Here is a 24,122-nt window from a genome sequence, read left to right as displayed (position 1 = left end):
GTTCATGTTGTTCATGTCTAAGAAGAACCATGATTACATAACACAGAGTTTCTGCTTAATGTGAAAACCTACCTTAGACCGTGCAGTTTAAACAATGTTGCTTTTTTCCTTCTTATTATTTAGAATTTTTAATCATCAGGAGTTCAAGGGTTACACTCAGTGACCTTTTCATAGACTCAACTTATTCATTTCTTATCAGTTAATCACATGGCAGCAACGGACTGTATTCAGGCACGTAGACATGGTCAAGACAACCTGATGAAGCTCAAACCAAGCAGCAGAAGAATGGGAACGAAAGGTGATTTAAGTGACTTACGTGCATGGCGTTGTTGTTAGTGCCAGATAGGCTGGTCTGAGTATTTCAGAAAGTGCTGATCTACTAGGATTTTTCAGCACAAACATCTCCAGAGTTTACAAAGAGTAAAGAGAAAATATCCAGTGGTCAGCAGTTCTCTGACCACAGGATATGTCAAACAAGAATGGCCTCATAGGAAGACAACATAAACAACAACATATTAATACCAAGGTGTGCCAAAGAGCATCTCTGAACATACAACATATGGAACCTTGAAGCAAATTTACTACAGACCACTGGAAAAATATTTCCTGGTCTGATGACTCTTGATTTCTTCCGCAACCCTCAGATGGTAGGGTCAGAATTTGGTATAATCAACATGAAAACATGGATCCATCTTCACTTGTATGACTGGTTCAGGCTTTTGGTGTCGGTGTAATAGTGTTTTTTCTGTATTGTTACAGAAATACAATACAACCCATCTGAGTATTATTGCTGTCCATCCCCTTATGACCACGGTGTACCTATCTTTTGATGGCTGCTTCCAGCCGGATAATTAACCATGTCCCAAATCTCACACCACCTCAAGGGATTGGCCTCCAGACTCCTGATCTCATTCCAGTAGAACACTTTTAGAAATAAGAAGCTCGTGGATGTGCAGCTGACAAATTTTTAGCAGCTATGTGATGGTATCATGCTAAATGGAACAAAATCTCAGAGAAATGTTTACACCACTTTGTTGAATCTGTACCACAAAGAATAAAGGGTGGTCCAAACCAGTACTAACATGGTATACCTAATAAACCGTCCAGTAAGTTTTTAGGAAACTCAGAACAGACTTGAACCAACTCATTACAGTATGTGGAAGATTTTAACCAACTGCCAAATGTATTGTTCATCAGTTGCTGTTGGACTGTTGAACTTAATGAATCAGCTATTTCAGATTTGGAGTAAATTGATTTTCACTACTTAGAAACTTTAACTATTCAATTTAAGGGTTTCATGGGCTAAAACTGCCTTTAAAATTTCCTTGCTTATCAAAAAGTTTACACTTTTTAATCCAATTTTGGGGTTTTCATCTGAATGCTGTAAGAAACTGGTTTAGCATTCTTTTTTTTGTACTTAAAAGTCAGTATTGTGAGTACCCTATGATTCCCACCCAACAAGTGCAGGCCACACAGAGGTACTTTTTCTCATTTAGATAATCTTTATTCACCTAGGTTGGGGGAGATGGACCTCCCCAGGCATTCCCATGTAAAGAGATGTCAACAAAGACAAACACGTCCAACCAAACGAGAGAGGGTGAACAGGATTCCAGTCCATACATAAAATACATTTATTTACTATTTATTGAACCACCGGCATCCATTAGTCCCACACAGCATCCATCTGTGCTATTAAATATATATAGATAACATCTATGGAGGGCTTTATTTACTGTATGTGTGAGTGAAGGAGGGAATTGGCAGAACAGGCAGAGCTTATAGACGAGGAGTGATGGTGGTGGTGGTGGTAGAGCAGCGTCAAGTCATGCCTGCAGTGTCCGTCCTTGTCTACATGATGCCACAGGAAGACAAGGGGTTGGCAATCTGACAGGTGCAGGCTGACTGGCAGTACTGACGCACAGTCTGGTAGCAGCTGCGGTCGGCGTCCCCGCCCCACTGCACGGGCCCGTTGGGGTCAGAGGGCAAGCGGCTCAGGATGCTGGTGTTGATGGCCAGAGCAGCCAGGCCATAGTCAGTGAACAGCACTGTCTCGCGGCGACACGTGGGGCAGGAGATGAACTTGTACTTGGGACACGACTCGTAGAGGATCTGCAGGCATTCCTCGCACACTGAGTGCAGGCAGGAGAGGATGCGCGGCCGCTTCCCGGCGAAGTTGTATGTGTGGCCACAGGTAGGGCAATCCAGGGGCTCGCAGGGCATTACGGGTCCCGAGGAGGAGGAGGAAGAAGAGGAGGAGGAGGTGGAAGAGGAACGTAGCACGTACTGGTTGACTATGACGTCGTCCATCTTGTAGTGGAACTGGTGGTAGCAGATTTCATTGGCACTGGTTTTTCGCTGCGCCAGGAAGCTCTGTTCCCTGCGCATCACGGGGGCCGGGGGGGAAACCATCGGCCTGGGAGACCCTGCTATGTCCAGAGTTAGGTCGCTGCAGGCCTGGTTGACGATGATCTCACCCTCACCTCCACCGTCCCACGCCACTCTGGGGGGCGGGGCATAGCGTGGCTGGGTGACGGGCACAGGACACTCTCTGGGAAACTTCTCAGACTGGATGATCTTGACGGTGTCCATCGGGATGGTCACGGGCTGACGCCTGAGGCAGGACATTCGCACGGTTTTGGAGGTGGGAAAGAGAGGAGCAATGGCTCTTATCAGCGCTAGACAACTCTGCCTGGTTCTGTGCGACGGCAAAAAAGATTAGACTCCTTTTTTGAAGTCAGCCATTAGAGGGGACATGGGGACGGATGGTTCCCTCCATGTTTCCCTCAGAGATCCCCCACACCCTCCCCTTGGTGGGCACTGTTGTCAGCCTGAGTCTTTATGAGGTGGAGACAGATAGGAGAGCTTTGCCAGAGCACCACAATCTGTAGCTCTTATTCTGTCACAGCTAATATGTACAGATGACTTAACAGTCCAGCTTACAGTATCGGACCAGTGTTGACTACTTAAAGGTAGTTTTTTTTGTTGTTGCTGTTTTAACTCACTTATGCTGATGGTTCTCTGCTGTCTCTGATGGCTATTCACTCACAAGAACTGCTCAGCACAGAGATAAACACTGATAAATAATCTCATATGCACACAGATTCTCACATGTACACATACAGTACAGGTTTAGTGGAGGGTTGGATTACAGGCAGTTCAGAAAGGTCCACGAGGTATTGTCTGAAACGATATCCTGTGCCCTGCTAAGGCTTTAGATATGTTTCTTGCTCAGCCTTGCTTAGCTTCCTGTTTTTGGCTGCGGATGTGTTACACATCAACTTGAGTGTGTGAGAACGAAAGAATAAATTCTTGGTCCAGGTTGGTCAGCTGACCCTGTGTGACCCTTGTAAGCGCCTTGAGGCAACTGTTGTTGTGATTTGGCGCTATATAAATAAAGTTGAATTGAACTGGCTCAGTGATAAGAAGTAGCGAGGAGGCCTTTTATTGGAAGGTGCCATAAAAAAAAAGAAAAGGAAAAAAAGCTGTTGCAATGACTCCTTAAATCTCCAAGGCTCCTGAATTCCTCGGAGGTGGGAGTGAAGGGTGGTTTATTTGGACTTTCAGATAGTCGTCCCAGCTAAGCAGAAAGAGTGGTAACAGTTTGGTGCCTCAGTCCAATAACCGGATTCCTTTTGTCCATCCACCTGTGATCAGAAAGAAAAAGAAAATAGTTTTAGCATTGGTTCTCGAAAAATCCACGGTTGCTTTCTCTAAAATGGTGCCAAATATGTGCGTGTGACCGACCGGAATTTGTTCCGCTCTATCTGTATACTGATTGTTTTTCATTCTGATGACAGAGGATATCACAACAGTTCATTAAGGGGTAAAAAAAATGGTCCTACTTCCTTCTGCATCTTGACATTTGGCTCAGGTGAGTCTCTACAAAGACAGATAAATATCATGTTTCCAGACGCTCTGGGGCACAGCACAGGGAGCATGCCTTCCTGTGACTAAACACAATCAGCACGCCGCCAGGTCTGAAGATCGTGCTGATATCTAATGTGCAATGGCGAAAGAATCACAAACACAGGGCCTGGAATGAGCCTAACAAAGTTACCACTCAGTGTATGCCTTTCTTTATTCTTTTGAGCCTCTATCATTCAGTGTAGTAGACTGCACTAATGTTCTGGTAACACTGCAGCAAGGATTGAAGAAGCACTGAGTCATGAAGTGCCTCAACATAGTAGCAGCCTTCAAAAACACTAGTGTGTACCTATATCTTCTACATAAAGTAAACGGTGCTGGGAACTGGGTGCACCCCCCCCCAGTAAATGTAACTGACATGTATTTTAAGTCATAGCTTGCTACACCGTGTGGTTAGAGCAGGTGATTGTGCCACAAGTTTCAGGCCTACTCTTGTCACTCCTCCTGCTTCCTGTCAACACCCAGCCATCATCTGAGCTGCGTCAGTCCGACTCCAACACGCGTGGGAACAGGTTACAATCAAGCAATGGGGAGCTTGTGTCATACCGCGTGTGGGTTTTTTGCGAGAAAGAACAAATGCACAGATGAATTTTTTTTTAGCTTGACCAAAACAAAAGCTGTCGAAAAGCAGAAGAGGGAGGATGACACATCTTTCATTCTCCGCGTGGCTGTCAGCGGTGATGATTCATTAGAGAGAGAGGGAAAAAAATGAGCAGAGGAGGTGACCTACATGGCGAGGAGGAAAAAAAAAGACAGAGAGAGAGAGCACAGCACAGGTCCTGGTTTCTATTTCTGGGTTGTTTATCTATTCACTTCTCAGTGGTTTCCTGCCCCCAACCCCTGCTGCAGATTCACGCTGAATGAGGAAGATGTACGCAGACGGCGGAAGTCTTTAGCTCATTACTCTGCAGCGAGCCATTTTAGGCTTTGTTTCTCCCATTTATCTGCTCTCTATTAATCTCTTGTCATACTTGCACACAGGCATAGGTGTGGGGAAACATCATTCACAATTACACCATCATCCAACACTGCAATGCCACAACACTCCTCCCAAAAACAGCCTTTCTCATCCTCTTGCGCACACAATCAACATTAATAAAATTTGTGCATTTCACAAGGCTCGGTGGTGTTGGCAGTTAAGACAAAGTGCCATCTCATTTTCATTTAAAATCCTTGATTCTTTCAAAAAATATTTACGTGGGAATTCTCAAAGAGATAAACAACAAGAATGTACATGATATAGTTTACAGACTTTTATTTGCGCCTTCTTTTAGACAATGTTAATGCTGTGGGACACGTTTAACCGATTTCACAATTCGTTTAATAATTGGCATAAAACTTTTGTTAAAGACAAAATATTTGTACAATTTTTCTACTAGATATCAAACTTATTTCATGGATTCAGTATATTTAAGGTCAGGTGCAAAGACCAACTTTTTTGCTTTCTATACTTTATTCTTCGATCGTGTCTCTGATGCTTTGTTAATTTCCAGCTTCATGTTTTAATGTTTGGATGTTGTGACAGTAGCTTTACATGATTCAAAGTGTAAAATAATCCTTCTTTATATTATACCAGGCCTTCATGGAACTCTTCCACTGATCCTCTGTCTCTCTCTGTGCTCTTACCCACCCACCCCAGTTAAAGAGGATGTACCTCCATGAGCTAGCTTCTATCAGATATCATTCCTGCTAAAAAAGAGGTCTTTCCTCCCTACTGTCACCAAGTTAGTGGGACGCTTTCTCTAATACTGCAGCGTCTTCGTCTTATAATACAAAGCACCTTGGAATGAGTGTTGTTGTGCGGAGGCATTATATACATATATTTATCAAAAGAAAGCAAAAAAGAAGGTGCCGAAATGAACCATTTGGGCTTCACTTTAATGCCACTGTCACTTTAGGCCCTTCTTTTGACTGGTGGCCCCTCTGCCCCTCTCCAGCAGCAGGTGGGTGGAGCTGATTTGCTAACAGTGAAAGCAGTGTGCTTAACATGACCATATTTAGAATGTGCCCTTTCTTTGACATTATACAGAGCCACTAACAGAAAAACAACCTGAAACAAAAGTTTACAGCAGCCTGAGCCCTGAGCTCATCATTCACAGGGATCCTTTGTACTTATTATTTAAAACTTCAGCTATGTTTGACATGAATAGACACTAATGTAGCATATATACTGTATGAGCGAAAGTAAATAATTTAATAGGTCTACTTTAAATCTCGTTTTGTCCATTTTAGACTGCATTTTACTTAGACAAGTTTTTTCCCTCTAATCTTATAGTCTTATCTACGTTTTCAACAAATGTAGCTTAAAACACAAAATCTGTAGTAGAGCCTTAAAAAGATGAAAACAACAACAACAACAACAACAACTATTACTATGCACCACAGCAGCACAAATAAACTTTGTCATATGTTCATATAGATAACACAGAAAATATCATTATCTAAAAGTCTGAAATTTCTATTTGGATCAAATGATTATTAATCAAAAAAGATCTTTCATGTCTAGACGGAGCTTGTAAAAATAACTCTGACAATGGCAAGGGTCAATTTGATAAAGTATCTAGACTGCATGAGGATCCTTTGAGCCTGGGGGAGTAGAAGAAGCTAAAATTACCCTCTAATTTGGTGACAGTGTTACAAAAAGGGCTGATAACGGATGCAGATTGCTTGCTGATGGGCCAGCCTTGGCGCAGCCTCCTCCTAACCAACGGAGCCCTCTGCGGTTATGTAAGGAGCTCATCTTCTACCAAGACACCATATTAACAGTGCAAACTGCCCTACACAGCTTTGACACTGTTTGTGTGTGTTTGTGTGTGTACATAGCTGGATCTTCCTGCACAGGAATTATTACACTAATGAAATCATGGCAGGCATTTGACCTCATCATCACAAGCACGAGGAGGAAAAGCAGAGCTGACCACAGAGATGTTAGAGGAGGCTGCCTCAGCTGCACATTCCTCATACCATTAGAAGACACACAGAGCTGCATTCACATTTCTGACACACACACACACACAGCACATTCTCACCAGCATACTCCCCATCACGTACAGGGCACCACCCTTTACATTCCTGGACACACAAACAAACCAGATAACCGGCTGATAACTGCCGCTAAAATTAGGATTTTTAAACGTCTCGTATACTTAGTGGTGGATTTATTAACACACATTTACGTAGCGCTCTGCTCTGGTCCTCCTGATCACAGTGGATAGATTCCACCTGTGCACATCGGAGTGCAGGAGAAGGGCACCATGTTCTGAATGAGTCATAGAGACGATGCGCGAGTCTCCATGTCTGTCTGTCTCATTTTCTCAGTGAAAATCTGCCCGTCACCGTTTCTGTCTCCCATATATCTGTCCGGATGGAGAGAGCAGAGGATTGGGTCATCATGCCCCGATACCTCATACCAGTAGTATGTCAAGTATGCCAGCTATGTTGAAATTTGCATCTACATTCGTACCCCGGCTGGTAAAAAAAGCCAAACAAACAAACTTTCCAGTCGGACCCGTGTGAAATATTATGCTCTATTTTGATTGCATAACGTGTGGTGACCTTAGCGGGCACTGAGGGCAAATCCCCAGATTTACTGTATGTTTGCTGGCTGCAGCTTTTCTCTGCAAATTATGGAGTTGCTGATTCGAAAGTATGAGTTACTCCTGTGGTTAATTGTGGTTGCTAATTTATAAAGACAACAGAGCTTTTCTCCTGTTTACATTCCTGTTTTTCTTAATATTTTTAACCCCATTATATGCGACATATAGATGTCTAATTTCCTGGCTTTGGACACTCATTCACTCATAATCCAATAAAGTGCTGTCAAGCTAATAAAATTTAAATGACAGCATTTAAATACATCTCACTGTTATTTGCTGGATTTTTAGGCACATGTTTGTAACCATCCATCTGTCATGTTTACAGTCAGCTGACTGACTGGCTGAATGCAGTCTGATGTTTGTGTTTTTAGATGGGCACAGAGTGCTCCGTGCATGAGCGGCGAGGTGTTGTTTTTAATAATTAAGCACGCTGCCATTCATGGCAGACATCGGCCATTTTCCCTCACAATTTATTACAGCCAAGTGCTCTTTGTTCTCATCTGTGTAGCTCCCACAGCAACATGGCAGAGCCGCACACAGGCAGTAAAATAAAAGCAACAACCTGAATGTCTCATGCCTCACACAGACCTCATACAAGAATTATGGGGGGGGTGAGCTCTTCAACAACAGTGGCTCGATTGACTGAGGCAATTGATTTTTTTTCTCTTTAAAGAGGCTGTCTCGGCACATGTTTAAGGCTGATGGCACTGATGATGCTCCGGAGGGACTAATGTGCGTTGGCCAAAATGTTCGGACTGTGTGAGATGAGCTCGCTTCAGTGTGCTGGTTGCATGTGGGAGGGGTGCGTTCGGGAGCAGCAGTTATGCAATCACAGCATGGTGGTGTACCGCTTTCTCACTGCGGCGCCAATGTATGGCCAATACGGAGATGCTGACAGCTACAGAACAGCGCGTTCCTGCCCCATCCCTGCTACCACTACCCTTCCTCCTCCTGCCCCTGTTGTCCATCCACGCAGAGGTCTGTCAAATGTCAAAACCAGAGACAGGAAAACCTGAATATACTGTTAACACGCAAACTCACACATGCTCAGGCTCTGTTCACAGTTTCCAGACAATGTTTGTTTGTGCTCCGTGCAGATAAATACGCAGGCAGGTGCAGGTCCCATTCTGCAGACGCGCACGTGTGTCTCCATTCATACATCCAGGTGGGTGTGTGTGTCTGCAGAACGGATGGCCATGATGCAACACTCACACAAATCCCAGCTTAATGTAACAAAGCAAAAAAATAAATAAAAAAATAAGGCAAAGCCTGTCTATTTCATTCAAGCACAAAGACAAAAAACAAAAAGTGTGTATGTTGCTATGAACGCAACATACACGAGCCACACCTCTCAGAGCCTAAATGTACAGGTCACACAGATAATCCAAGGAGCAACACAGATCAAAAACCTGAGCGTCTTCACCATGAAGCATACACTGAGCCTCACCTGCCTGTCTACGCAGTTGTCTTGTTTCAGTCCTGTCTCGCGCCACGTTCCTGTCTTTCTGTTTTTGCTGTGATATCTTTCGTTCTGTGAAGGTAAAACCAAACCGTGTGGTCTCTTTGTTCGAGGGAGGACGCTCTCTCTCCTCTCAGTCTTCTTCTTGAAGCATCAGCGACTAGCAGCAGCGAAGGGAGGCATCAACGGGGAAGTAAGATGGAGGAAGCTGCTGCTAGGTGGATACATCACGTCTCTGGGCTGCTTTCATCGACCTCCACATCCCTTGTTTCGTTTCTCTGGAGCCTTTCGTCCTTCACTCCACTATCCCTGTTTCTTCTCCTCTGAGCTGTGGCTGAACGTCTGCCTCCGGTATCCTTTTCTCCATCCCTTTTTTCCTCTTCCTCCTTCAGATGATACAGCTCATTCTGTGCACTGATATGACCTTCTGTGCTGTGACTCTCATATGTCTCCTTCCCTTTCTTTCTTCCTTTCTTCCTTCCTTTCTTCTGGTTTTCAGGTAAACCTCACTTCTCCTCCCTTCCGTCTCCCCTGCTGTTCTCTCTCCTCTTGGCTCCACTGCCGTTCATCGCTGCTCTTTCTCCTCCTCCGTCTGCTCCCGTCAGTGCACCTCACAGTCACACATGCGCGGTGTTTTCACACATATACACTCTCTCTCTGTGCTTCTGGCTCCCTCCTTATGCATGTGGCTTATTTTGCCTGCCTGCCCCCTTCTCTCTCTCTCTCTCTCTCTCTCTCTCTCTCTCTCTCTCACACACACACACACACACACACACACACACACACACACACACACACACACACACACACACACACACACACACACAGGCCTCTCTTTTCCTCTTGTTCACTCTCTCGCTGCAGCACACACTGCAGTGCCTCTGCAGCCAGCATCACGTTTTCTGGTTGTCAGAGAGAAAAAAAATCAGCCAATGAGGAGCAGAACCACACTCCCACCCCCACTCTCATACCCCCATCTAAGCACACAAACGCATATTTACACACAGGCGCACACGCGGCCTTTTCAGATATGAAAGCACCAGAAGCTATGAATCATACTTTACATGCACAGACTGAAATGAATGGTTCAGTGCACCAGCTGGGCACAGGAAGCTGGTATAAACAGATCTGTAATCTACAGAGTACAGCTGATACACGAGATGAGAAAACAAAAGACAAACTGACCCACTGATGTACTGCATACCTGACTGGAAACTCTGGAAAAACAAATCAGTCACTGCACGTCAGTTTACAGGCTCTATAAACACAAACTGGAGCAGGGTGATGTTATTTGTATTAATTCTTCTTTAAGACTTTTAATTAGATTTTTTCAAAGCTAAATCTGAGACTGCAGACTTTTCTGTAAATTCACTCAAAAACTTAAATGCACTATCCTAAGCCCTGGACCCACATAAGCAGGGATGTTGCATAATAAGTTTCTATCTGCTCAAGCTTTCATGCTGACCAATAGATAATCCTCAGATCAAAGTAGGAAAAGACAGCATGTGAATTTTCTATTAAAGCAATAGGGGTTTGCTTACATAATGTGGGAATCAAATGCATAATATATTTGACAACTCTGCATACCAATTAGCTCCCTCTTAGCATATTTTTTAGCATTTGCCTCAGGTAACGATTCATGTTTGAAATCATGCAGAATGTCCAACATTCATGGTGCCTGCTATAGATACAGGACTACACCATTCACAAAGACAGTCACATTTAATAGCTGGATTTTAAAAGTCTAAAAACTGCAGTACAACTGCAGAATAAAATAACTCTTCAACTGCTGACTACAGTAAATCAATGCTGCTGCATAAATCTGACCCAAATGTGAATCGAAACAGTTCAGTGACTAACTCGAAGATATTTTCAGCAGAATTTTTCATGTAGCATTGTCTCCCTGAAGGCAGCATGCTGTAGGGAAAAAAAAGGAGGCCCACTCCCCGTACCTTACCTTACCTTAGAGGCCATGAATCACCTGGCTTTATACGGAGCTGGAGGGAGTGCATGTGAAATCTGTGGCTTTCTGCTGAGGGCTAGACAGGATGTCTGGAGAGCGCTCAAGGCTAAAGTTAAACTATCTGCTCATTAATATCTGAAGCTGAAGGTAAGCTGGCTGCTTGATGAAATGTCTGATTTCCCATTACACACGTGTCAAAAAATATTGCGCAATACACGCTGTTACCAGCACCAATGAGAGGTAATTTATTTTAATAGCTACTAAGTAATTATATCTTATCAATTAATTAGCACCTCGGTTATTTTTATTTACTGGTGCATGCCCATGCTACAGTAATGTTTGGTTTGTTTATGAGCTGAAATGATGATTGTTATAAGGCATAGGTGCACAAATACAAAAAAGTAGGTCATTTGAGACCATGGCTAGGTGGTTGCTATGCAACATGATGAGGTTAAGTAACACAGGGCCTGTAATTCGGCTTTTCTGGTTATAGATGAAGTGTTGCTGTCTTGAAATTAAAGTGACAGGATGCTTTCATAAGGTGTCGGAGGTGCAAAAAGGAGAAAACAGGTAATTTTTGCTGTTGGCAGGTGGCTGCCAAGTACCTGCTGGTGTTATGTATAATCAGAGGTGGCCCATAAAAAACAAAGCGTTTTTTTAAGAGTATCATACTAATATCAGGTTTAAAACAATATTAATTGGAAGGAATATAAACTTTATTTCATCCCAGAGAAAGCAGAGAAAAGCAAAGGGCGTAAAAGAAATCTAGCTGTATTTGCTGTTACCTGCATTGTAAAAGAGTGACTTAGCCTTAGCACCCACAGAGAAAAATGAGTAAAATCAATTACTAAAGTTAAAGTGGGATTTGGCAGGTAGGGGGCAACATGGGGAACAGAATTATTTAGAAATAAGTCACAATAATTTGCATTGTGGGTGCAAGTACAGTTTCTGTACTGAGTGGTGCCTATATAAAGCTTGTATGAAGTTGATATTCAGTGGATGAATTTAATCAGTATCATCACCTTAATAAAATTATGTCTGCTAAACTTAACGTAGCCTCACACAGACCATGAACACCACAGCTCATCTACATCTGTCCAATATAGCAGCTATAAACAGCACTGCACACCATCCAGTGTAGCCAGGAATAAACTGCCTGGTATTTTTAAGTAACCCTTTAATAACACAAAGTCAGTATAACTTTTATATGTTTCACACTATGAAAAAAACATAACTTTAGGAACATATAATGCATAGGTCCATCATCTGTCCATCATGTGTATTTGTATTGATGTTAAAATTCTCCTCCCTCTTTAATTTCATTGTGTCAGATGAAACTAATTTGTTTGTGACAGGAAAGAAGTAATAACTCCTTTTGAAGAAAGGAGAAAGAAAAACCTTTGAAGCATTTTTAAACTGACTTGATTGTTGGTTCTGTACATGCAGGTTTTGACCATTGAAATTCACAGTTAAATTTAATAATACTTGTTTTTCAAATGCATAAGAAGAGGTGGGCGTGAAATGATGTCGTTCCTGGTACAACAGCTCTGATTTGTTTGGGAACACAGAACTGAAATAATTTTATATAAGCATGAAAGATGAAAATTGTTTCTCCTGATGATTTTGTAGTTTTGTTTAGAAAGTAGGATATCATCCAGCACACACATCAAACTCATTAGAAAGCACTTCCACTGGTGTCAGTTTACAGTCAAATGAGTGCTGGGTGCGAATACAGCCAGTGCCACACCAATTACACAATTAAACTGGACGTGTAATATCACATGTCATGTTAAACCCCAACCCCAATCTTCTGCCACTAGATGGCGCCTGTGTCTAAGCCACCTTTGTCTTCTCCTGCGTTCTTCCTCCTGTGTCAAACGCTGATTGGGATCTTTACAGAACAACAAATATGTGCCGTTTTCACTCAGTATCATTTGAGTGTTGGTCACAGATATAGCTTCCTGTTATAAATCTGTAAAGATTCCATAACCAGACGTAATCATTTAGTAGCTTTGTGAAGCTTATTGGGAGACATTTTGTCGTCCTCAGTATCAGTTAGGAACTGATTTATAGAGAGTCATAACCAGTGCCTTTTATTGCATAAAGGTGGCACGGTGAGGGACCTTTAGGCTCACGTCTCATCAAACTCACTGCATTCTTAATCACACAACTTGTGTAAGTCTTGTGCTGCACATTCAGTCCTCAAGGGCTCACAGTGCTATTAAGCATTTGTTATCACAAGCCCTTCCCCCTTATTTTAAATGGACATTAGGCTGAACACACTGAAGATAATTTATTTCATTTTCATTTCTTCTTTTCCTTAAACAGAGGCACAGTGTCATACAATGCTGCATATCACAATACACTCAATCTTTTGTTTGCAGCTTCGAAATAATGTCAAACACTTCCAGTTCCTCGTCACAGACAGGCTGATCTACAGACAGTGTTTGCACACTAGCAATAAAATGAAAAAAAAAAGAAGGGAAAAAACCTCTTCTGCCCAGGGGGAGTGAGATAAGCATATATTTTGTCTCAGGTTGTTGGTTTGTTTTAGGTTTTTTTAGGCTTAGTTACCGTTTGGATCTGCCAGAGATTAGTTGCAGGGAGCTATAAAGTAATATACACCTGGTGAAGAGTAAGCTGGAGGTAAAAGATATAAAAGTTAAGGGAACAGAGCCTGAAGGTCCAAGCAATCATAAATGATTCAACTGTTCATATGCTGGTGATCTGCAATCAGTGCACATTAACCACAGAGTTACTGATAAGATAGAGTTAATGGGAATGACTCACAGGCCTCCTAGTAAATTCAAAAATAGTACTACATGTTTGTTTGAAATTTAACATTTGTTTACCGAGCAATACGAATGAAATTCATCCTCAGTTAGAGAAGAAAAATTTAGCCAAATGACAATCAATCAGAAAACAAATATTTTACATTTAGTTTAACAGAAACAAGAATAAACCATTAGAGGGCAGTAGAGTTAGTCAGCCATGACTATTGAGTGATTCTCAGCACTTCATCCCTGAGATGCTTTTATTCATTAACACCTAAAACAACACAGAGTAAGGTGTGTGGATTTAAGAAGTGACAGCACTAATGGACTTTGAGCACACATAATCAGGAAACAGAGCTTAAGTGGAATGAGGTAGCACACACTGTAATTCGAGGAATTTTAAAGTGTCTCCCATGCTGTGCTTAGTTGGTTTTATATAACAGATCACTTGCTGGTGTATTGCATATTATTTTGTCTCCCTTCTTCACTGACAAAAGACAGAATCCTGAATTTTAAAACAGACATGCTCTATTCCCCTTCTCCCCACTCATGTGTAAACTCGAAAGTACAAAAGACACTCATGACGTTTTTACAATTCCTTTAGTTGGAGATTGGCTTTGAACAGATTAATCATTAATTAAATAGATTACAAGCGTGTGCTGCAGCTCATTTTATCGTGTTGTGGTTAATATGTGTTGCAAATAAAACCACACATTTACATAACGCTTACTGCGTGAGAGTGGTCTCTACAGGTGGATGCACACCTGCAGCTCCTGTCGTGAGCTGTTTGAATGTTTCTGTTAAGACGACAAAGAAAACTCATAGGGACAATGGGTAGCATGCAAATATGAATATACACAACTTTAACATGTTTTACAGTAAGTGCAATATGTGTTCATATATTACAGTGCGATCTACCAGGACAAGTTCATGAAAAGCACAGTGCTTTACAAAAATATATTTTACATCAAAGGCTAAACATTGTAATATAGTTGCAAGTGCATGGTTGTGTTTTAGAGTGTTGAGTGAGTGGTGTGTTATATTTGTATAAATTAGAGAGTCAGAGAGCACTTGAAATCAGCTGACTCTTAGCCAAAATAGCCATGACAGAACACGCACACACACAGAAGGATGATGGCGTTGGCATTGACCACGTTCCTCCACAGAGGCACCTCTGAGGTGTCTGTCAGCTTTCTTTGCAGCTCTTCCTCTTCTTCTTTAGTCAGCTTGGGGGCTTTCTTGGTTTCCAGGCCACAGAAGCACATCACCGCCTTCTTACAGAAGCCAGGCTCATCATCTGCAAAAGAAGAAACAAGAAAAATGAAAGTTTGCATGTATCTGTGCATGAATGCATATTTACTCTGTATGTATGCTGGGTACGTGAGCTCCTTACCGTCTGAGTCCTCACTGCTGGAATCTTGGTTATCAGCCCAATCATCCATCTCAAGGTCAACCCTCTCCTCCGTGCGGTTTCTCAGGCTCCAGCACAGTCGGTACAGCTAGTCAAATGACAAAGCATGTGGTGAGAAATAGATTATTTGTCATTTTATTTTGGGGTGCTTCTTAATAGCTTACTAAATGTTGGTTCATGCAAAGACTTGACTAGATGGCTATGTGGTTGTAGAGACTGGTGATGACTCACTTTGTTATTACGAAATTACTATTCAGACTGCAGTAAGTTTTTGCGCTGTAGAAACATCAAAGATGCTGCATAGATCACATGTTTAGTTTGTTTGCATTGAAGTAATAATATAGTCACTAAATATTAATATAATAAGATACAAAATGGGAATTTGCACATATCTTTTTACCATCAGCCAAACATACAATTTTTGCGTAATGCCTAAGTGATGTCAACAACAATACTTTTGTCCTCTGCAGTTAGGCGTGGCAGCTTGAGGAGATGTGAAGGCCACCAGTAAAGACTTAAGCAGTTTTTCATGTGTAGATGCTGCCGTTTAAATAGCTAGCTGCCTGTGGTTATTAGCTGCACTCCTCTTTTTACTCCTCAGTTGTTGTTATGTTGCTGTTGTATGGCATTAACCTTTGTCTGCTCTTTCTTGTAGTTTGTATTTTATCCTGGTTGTACATTCTTCTTTTATGCCTTTCTGTCCTCTTATCCCTGAGCTGCTGACTGCCACTCCCTGATCTTGGTTCTGCTGGGAGTTCTTCCTCCACATCATTGCCAAGTCCTCACTCATCTGATCATTGGGGTTCTCAATTTAATATTGTGTCTTCTTCTTTCAGCTGCTCCCTTTAAGGGGTTAATGCAAAGTTCTGTAATCGTTTTGAGTGAGTAAACGCACTGACACGAAAGATTTACAGAACACAAATGTTCTGTAAAACATTTCTTGTGACATGTGAGTGCCTAGAATTAGACAATTAGCCTTCTTGCTCTTATACAAGCTTCTTGGTGTTTGTTACAGCACATTAAGAATAGTTACTGTTTTTACTGGTGTTTTTAGTAGCGATGAGGTGTGTATGTGTAAGAATATGAGGGTTTAATTTTTATTCTCACAGATTTATTCTCACTATAATAATAGTGAACTCGAAGCAAACCAAAATGTGTCACTGCAAACCAAGTGACTGCTTATTGGCTGATCTATGGCTGCCTAAAGTGCTGTGGGCAGGTGAGCTTTGGCGACAATCATCAAAAACTTGACAGTTATGTTGGAGTAAATGCTCTCCCCTAATTTACATAATAATAATAATAATAATTTATCACTTACATGTTTGTCATCGATGGGTTTGGTCACGAGAGACACTGTCAGAATGATGACGCAGGAGATGACAAACAGGAGGATCCCAAAGTAAAGGTAGTGAACGCCACATATGATAGTGGGACAGTTACTGGGGGAAGCACAGCTACCTGTCCCATAAACAAACTCAGCAATCATCCTAATCAAGCCAATAACCAGTCCAATTACCAGTCCAAAAAAGGCCCCCTGGAGAAAGAAAGAAACAGGACAAAGGTCAGTCTAAATCAAGTAAAGTGAGTGATATTACCACAATATTGTATTTAAGGGAATAATTTTTGATGGATCCTTCTTGCTGTACATTTGATCACGTCAACACCACTCTTTGCTGCACAAAAATTAGGAAGCTATCACCATGACATGCTCCTACTAGCATTTGCAACACTTTTGGACTAAAGTAGGACCAGGCAGAAAATTACTGACCTAAAACTGATTCTCCCCCAAAATGCTGGTATTCTTAAGGTCTCCACACACCAGAAGTGACAATTGGATGACCTCAGAACTCAGTAATTTAGCTGTGAATGAGCATCAAAGTTTGGCCTCACAAGCTTTCTGACTTTCAGGTTTTTAAGCAGGAAATTTCCGAAATGATACACAGGGATAACTGGCTTGTGTGTAGAGCGGCTCTGACAAAAAGCACTCTAAAGGCTTTCCTTTATTTCCAGTCCATATACTAAGCTAACATAAGCTAACCAGCTCTTGGCTCCAGCTAATTTCCTGTACAGACATGAGACTTGTACCAATCATCTCATTTAACCCACAGCAAGAATGGAAACAAATGTCATTTTTCAATAAATCTCAGAGGTATGGGAAAAATAATGTCAGTGCACAAAACCACACTGGAAATCTGATTTAGAAAAGAAAAAAAAAAGAACATTGAATCAAAGGAGGCAACTCACAGTCTCATTGACACGTTTGCAGAAGATGGCAAGCAAGAAAACAGCTGCGACAGGTGGAGTTAGGAAGCTGGTGATGGACTGGATGTAGTCGAAGAGCTGACCACTTTGGGCTGCCTGCACCACTGGAATCCACGCTATGCTCACACCAATCAGGGCCAAGATAAAAACTCTAGACATTTGAAACAAATCCAGTCAGTATTCAACAATTTAGACGATGATTGTATCAGACACAGCGACGAAAATGTGTTTTACCTGCCAGCAATCATGAGTTCCTTCTCACTAGCAGAGCGACGGATTTTAGTGTAGATGTCCATGGTGAAGAGAGTGCTGGCACTGTTGAAGATAGAGGTAAGGGAGCTCATCAAAGAGGCCAGCATCACAGACAGCATAAGACCTCGCAAGCCTGAAATAGAGTAACAGATCAAGAAAAGGAAAGATAAGCAAAGAAGCCTGTAGTTATTATTAACAGCTCATAAGACAAAGGTCACCAACCATCAGGCATGAGTTCGACGACCAGTTTCGGATAAGCGATATTGCTGCAGCCCACCTTGGTCCCACAGTATTTTTCACATTCGGTTGGATCCACACATGCTACCACATCTAGATTAAAGGCAAGAAAATCCACAGTGCGTGAGGTCAGCACTGAATAATTTTGTGCATGAACTACAAATATAATGTTAACCAATAAGCTTGCTACATAAGTTGCATGTAAATGGTAAATGGCCTGCATTTGTATAGCGCTTTTCTAGTCCATAGGACCCCAAAGCGCTTTACACTACATTCAGTCATCCACCCATTCACACACACATTCATACACTGGCGATAGCAAGCTACATAGTAGCCACAGCTGCCCTGGGGCGCACTGACAGAGGCGAGGCTGCCGGACACAGGCGCCACCGGGCCCTCTGACCACCACCAGTAGGCAAACACGGGGTTAGTATCTTGCCCAAGGACATTTGGCATGCAGCCAGGATGCAGCCTGGGATCGAACCACCGACCTTCTGATTAGTGGCTGACCTGCTCTGCCACCTGAGCTACAGCCACCCATGTCACACACATGTAACCACACTCACCTGTGTACAGGATCCTGCTAATCATCCCGGGGAAAACCATGAGGAACATGGGCAGCAGCTTCAGGTAACCACATAGGATACAACCTGCTTTAACGTGAGAGAGACTCTTGGCAGAGAGGCAGCGCTGCACAATCACCTACAATTAGGAAACAATGGGAGTACAATTCAGTGGTCATAAGCAACTAAATACATTTACTCAGGTATCACAATTTTACCCACATTTACTGTACTTTTAAACTTGGTGGTAGTTGTTATTTCTAGTTCATTGAGATTCGATGCAAAATATTATACTTGTAGAATAGTAATGTCTTTTACATTCAAACTAAGATTTCACAAATCGTATGATATGTTTCCAAATTATAAAGTATAGTTTATACATGTAGAGGAACATCTATGAACGTTCAAGAGCAAAAGCTTCAACAAGACTCGTTTTTAGAAAATAATATGTAGAATATGTGGTCATGGAAAATACTTTGGGTACTAGAAGCTTTTATCTGCTTTCTAGAGTTCTCTTGTTCAGTCACATTGGAGCAGGCTTTGTGCGCATGGTGTTAAATAAAAGCTTATAAATTCGAAATCATCAACTATCATGAAAACATGGGCTTTTATGGGCTTGTTTAATATATCTGTATCCACACAGGATACACCTTTCAGAGACACGAAACATAAATCAATTTCTCTAGCATTTGTTATGTATTGCTATTTACTTGTTTAATTTGTATTGCCAGCAGGGATGTCACAGAGTGCACTGTGATGTTCTTTACTTTTTGAAAATTAATTCATCAGCCTTATAAATGCTGAAGCTGTTGGAGCGCTGACCTTAAAGATGCTAAAAGTTTAATTTAAGATCCAACCACTTTGGGTCACCAGTGTATTGTTCTTTTTCTCTTGAAGTCATTGGCTCTCTATTGATGCATGTTGCTTCCTGTTTGGAAGCAGTTTGCTTGCATATATTCCAGGGTCCTGTTGTCTGGCTAACACTCTTGTGTATAAAACAACAGTAGTATAATCACTAAATCCAGACATAAATTAAGAACCCTTTTCTCAAAACACAATACAGTATTTGATTCAAAAAGTCCAAAACACCAGGAAACAGATGCAGAGATCCCAACAGACAGTTAACTTGGGTCGCTGCAGGTATTGCAGTGTAGTGGTTCTTGCATTTGTGCAACATCTCCAAAATCAGAAAAATATGGTCTCAGAGTGATGTTAGTGATGCTTATTACTTCTAGGTGGCATTATTATCAGCTTGTCCTAAAAGCCCCCTGATAAGCCTTCAGCTGACCTGCTTGCATTGCCAATGGTTAGTTTACTCATTGTTGCTTGAGAATACTGAATTTCATTGACTTGTTACAGTCTCTGGTTGCCACGTTGCCAGTCTCTTCTGTGTGTACACCTGTTCCTAGCCCTGCATTAATTGACCGCAAAGCCTATACAAGTGGCTGACACTACATTTTTACATTTGCACTTATGAGCTGATGTGAAAAAAAAACAAAAAACAACTACATTTGGAACGATCATGGCTTTTACTTAACCTTGAAACACGAATTGTCAGAGCCATGAAAATTAAAAACACAACATATGTTGTTCGTGTTAGGATACAAACTAGATACAATTGCAGTCTCTTTGGTTTAGCAGATGTATTATCCTTATGCTAATTGATATACCCTGTTTACATAGTTGTTTTTGTCTGCATTGGTGCAACATGTATGAACATTTCTAGAAAGCTGAACGTCAGGCTGTAGTAATACAGTACTATAAATCAAGCTTAAATCAACAGCCTGGCCAATTGATTCTGAGCATAAGGGGGACTTGGCTGAATGATAGACTGGGTGGGTAAGTGGTTGTCATGGATTTCAAACCACTTTCAGTCTTTGTGGTTGAACTCAAAATGTTTGCTGAGTAAACCAAAGAAGCAAATCATCTTCTTCTGTAACGGAAAATAGATATACCATAGTGTTTTGTTCGCGTGTGCTCTATGTCACATGAATTGGTGTCAGGCTCTCGCTGAGATCCAGCGTCTAAACTAAAAGCATGGTTATCCTCTCACTGCAGAATGTTTTTTGAATATTGTTTTTTTTTTTAAATCTGTATGAACGGGCATGAATGTGCATGTGAGTAAATCAGTTGGCTGAGTCAGTGTTTATGACCACCCATTTGTTGTGAATGATTGCTAAAATCTATTGACGTGCCCAGCTCGATCCAAGACTCCATCTGCATTTTCAACACCTTGAACATAAATTTCTTCCAAATTATCTCTCCGTATAGAAATTGAGTCTAGTGAACACACCGAGGCAATCAGTTGAACGTGTCTCAGTTTTTCACTACAGACTGGTTGCTGAAAACTGCAGTTGAGCTGCCCAGTGCTCATTTCTTTGCTCACCTGATCAGTACACCAGTACCAGGTAGCTTGAATGGTGAGTCCAAACACGAGACCAGGCCATGGGAGGTCTCCTGTAACTGCATTTCTGAAGATATGGAAGGAGTCCGCCCGGGGCTCATAGCAGTTTGCACTGATGTTACCCGTGATTGAGGGGATAGCTTGCATGTAGAGTTTCTCAAAGTTTACATAGCCTCCCACCTCATGGAAAGCTGAGGAAAATCATATGGAAATTAGACTTTTTAAACCTTTCAAACAGATATGTGATATATGATAAGTGTCATATTACCAAAGCCCATGAGAATGAATGATCCAATAACCATGATGATGGTCTGTAAAGTGTCTGTGTAGATCACTGCTGCCAGTCCACCTGAGATAAAATAGGATTATCAATGTTATGTCAATGTTATCAATCTGTAAACATTTTCACCTAAAATCTTGACATCTTATCACAACTAACAGACTACACTTGTTTGAAAGAACAAAAATCAACTCATCATGTCATTATGTAACTACTCATTCTGTAAGACTTGTAATTGTGGATGTGTTGTTACAAAACAGCAACAGAAGGCCAATTCAGGCTTATCATAGTCCATGGGCAATTAACCACAGCAACTCAGCAAAGATAAACCAGCAATGAGGAACGAAAGAGATTGTGTGTATGTGGTGTGTGTCTACATCACCACATATGGGCTTGGGAAGACTTTACCCCGGTCATAATATAATTTTTGTAGATAACACTTCTTGGGTAGTTTCTGAGGAAAATGTCAATCTATAAGTTCCGTAGAAAAGGAAGTGTATTTCTTCCGCGTACAAACCTGTGACAGTGTACAGTGCCGTAATCGCTAGAAGTGCAATAACAGCGAGGTAGATGTTCAACCCAAGTGCCTGCTGGATGAAAATTGCACCCGAGAACATGTCTGCCTATATGGGGAAGGGTAAAAAATGCAGGATTTTATTCACGATCATCCACAAATGGAACAGTGTGTTCTGCATCTCTTGGAGGGACTCACTGAGATTTTGGTGAAGACATACAAGAAGAGGGAGAGAACAGAGAGATAAATGCGAATGCGCTGTCCTCCAAACCTCTTCTTCAAGTACTCAGGCATGGTGACGATCTAAATACATCGACAACAGATGAGATTTTACTCATTACTCACACTGTAGATAAACACGGTGGTTATGAATGCACATTTGGATAGGAGAATTAATACATATAAGGAGCTTTCAGGCCAGTGTGTAGCAGTAGTATTCTGTTTACCCCAGCTTTAATGTAGATGGGCACAAAGAGCCATCCCAGAATGACAACCACAACAAGAGCCTGAAAAACACGAACATAGAAGAAATAATCAGATATCCTGTTTCATTTCATCCTCTTCAGGCCGGAGCTCTCGTAACAATCTATCAGTTGACATGACAAAGATAACTGATAGAGTATCAGGGACAAGAACTACATGAGAAGTGGTATAACTGACTCAAGAACAGTTACTCACATTCCATTCAAATCCACCAATGGCTATTCCTGCTGCTGCGCCAGTACCAGCGATTCCTACAAAGTGGCCACTGCCAATATTGCTGGCAAACAGCGATGCTCCGATCTGTGGAGAGCACAGTTAAATCTGTCAGTAGCTCCTTTTAAAATTCAATTAGAATCCATTATGGGTTTTTTTGAAAGGTCATATACTCAGCATACTAAATAAGTACTAAATGGTTTTACACACTTGATTGCTCTAATAAAAATATGACAATTCATAAAATTCTTCTATTATGACACCCTTAATCACATTACATTCCATCTATTTGAACAAAGCAATAAGAACTAATTACTTTGCATGGATTATAAAGTAAAGGAGTCTTCCAAGGAAAGATACTCACCGGCCACCAAACCATACTCCTCCCTGCAAGGAAGAAGCCACCTACAGTGGATCGGTTGGTGCGGATCATAGCCTGTAATAGAACAATTTTTGAAAATGATTAAATCTGTGCAAAATAGCAACACACTACTCTGATAATCTGTTCATAAGCATCACATACAATATATGGACAAAAGTATCTGGCCACACCGCTTAAGTTTTCAGTTCCATTGCCACAGGTGTATGAAATCAAGCACCTAGCCACTGTGCTTTAAAAATATTAGTGGAAGAATGAGTCATTTAAAAATAATAGAACTCCAGTCTAATAGAATACCACTGTTGCAACTAGTCCCTTAAGTGTCTTCCCTCCTAGATATTACATTTACCAACAACTCAGCAACAAAATAGCCGACGATGTAAAGTTACAGAGTTTGGGTTACAGGTTGAGTCCTGATGAATAACCCTCCTGTGGCACTAACATCAGAGTAAACTGGGCGCTTCATAGGATGTATTTCAATGGCCTGCCAGCTCTTGTAGGTGTGATGGCTACGTGGCTCAGTAATTTTGTTCGTATGGTATAATTCTTATGTTTAAAATTGTGGGTGATTTCACACAACTTAAAGATATCACAGTAAAAGATAGATAAACATTATGAAATGCGAAATATGTGTCTGCGATCTGCTGTGGAAAGCTATTGTGTACCAGGTTGCTGAGAAAAATGACTGTGTCAATTGTGCAAAATGATTATTAGTAAAGAATGACACCTTTGTTATTTAGTAAGTTGCCTCTCAAATTAACATAAAAAGAAATGTTATTTTTTTCTTTGGCAATGTAATTCATTATTACTATTAACAGAAAATGTAATAACTCAAAACAACTTAAAGCTATAAAAATGTCAGGGAGCTGCAGAGACAGGGGATTTAAAGAATGATCAGGTGAAGGATTGTAAAACTTACCAATACTCCGACCCCCAGGACAACCAGAAAGTAGACCACAATAACGGAGATATCTGCCGCATTTCTAAGGGCCACCGTGTTGATTGTGTTGTTTTCTGCATTTCTGTTTATGTAGGAAAATCCATGATACGAATAATCTTGTGACATTTTGGCTGTGATGGACAACGGCAGTGTTGCTCGAGCTGCCCGTGTTTGTCTGAAGCATTTACACAAAGCGATTACCTTTATAACCTTTGGTGTGTGTGTGTGTGTGTGTGTGTGTGTGTGTGTGTGTGTGTGTGTGTGTGTGTGTGTGTGTGTGTGTGTGTGTGTTGGAGAGATAGTGTGTCAAAGAAGGAGGCATAGATGTAAAGGAGGGTAATAAAGAGTGGATTTAATCATTGATCATGATTTAATCATCTAAATCGTTATAGCACATACTAGTTGAAAGTGGATGCATGTACAGATTGGCATGTAAATCTTACGGTTTCACAAATGTTGGTTTAAAAA

General features: G+C 41.4%; 2 protein-coding genes across 3 annotated transcripts; both read right to left on the bottom strand.

Moving 5' to 3' along the window:
• Positions 1-1,479: 1,479 nt before the first annotated feature.
• rnf208 (ring finger protein 208) lies at positions 1,480-9,848 on the bottom strand. 2 transcript variants are annotated; one of them, XM_026174001.2, is made up of 2 exons: positions 8,968-9,848; positions 1,480-3,644 (listed from the first exon to the last, which is right to left on the bottom strand). In XM_026174001.2, the coding sequence occupies exon 2, from the start codon at positions 2,623-2,625 to the stop codon at positions 1,849-1,851; it is 777 nt and encodes a 258-aa protein (XP_026029786.1). In that variant the 5' UTR covers positions 2,626-3,644; positions 8,968-9,848; the 3' UTR covers positions 1,480-1,848. The 2 variants fall into 2 exon arrangements, with proteins under 2 accessions (XP_026029786.1, XP_080160453.1); XM_080304327.1 differs by having other exon boundaries at positions 8,972-9,848.
• A 3,372-nt stretch (positions 9,849-13,220) lies between these two features.
• Positions 13,221-23,825, bottom strand: LOC113025823 (sodium/glucose cotransporter 1-like). The gene is made up of 15 exons (XM_026173999.2): positions 23,634-23,825; positions 22,700-22,771; positions 22,318-22,422; positions 22,086-22,145; positions 21,838-21,942; positions 21,643-21,748; positions 21,114-21,194; positions 20,828-21,036; positions 18,445-18,580; positions 17,864-17,971; positions 17,624-17,774; positions 17,372-17,540; positions 16,446-16,661; positions 15,110-15,215; positions 13,221-15,013 (listed from the first exon to the last, which is right to left on the bottom strand). The coding sequence occupies exons 1-15, from the start codon at positions 23,778-23,780 to the stop codon at positions 14,805-14,807; spliced, it is 1,980 nt and encodes a 659-aa protein (XP_026029784.1). The 5' UTR covers positions 23,781-23,825; the 3' UTR covers positions 13,221-14,804.
• Positions 23,826-24,122: the final 297 nt, after the last annotated feature.

Source organism: Astatotilapia calliptera, chromosome 7 (assembly GCF_964374335.1).
Source record: "Astatotilapia calliptera chromosome 7, fAstCal68.1, whole genome shotgun sequence".
Taxonomy (NCBI): Eukaryota; Metazoa; Chordata; class Actinopteri; order Cichliformes; family Cichlidae; genus Astatotilapia; species Astatotilapia calliptera.
Note: the sequence above shows the minus strand (reverse complement) of the source record. Positions and strands in the feature narration are given on the sequence as shown.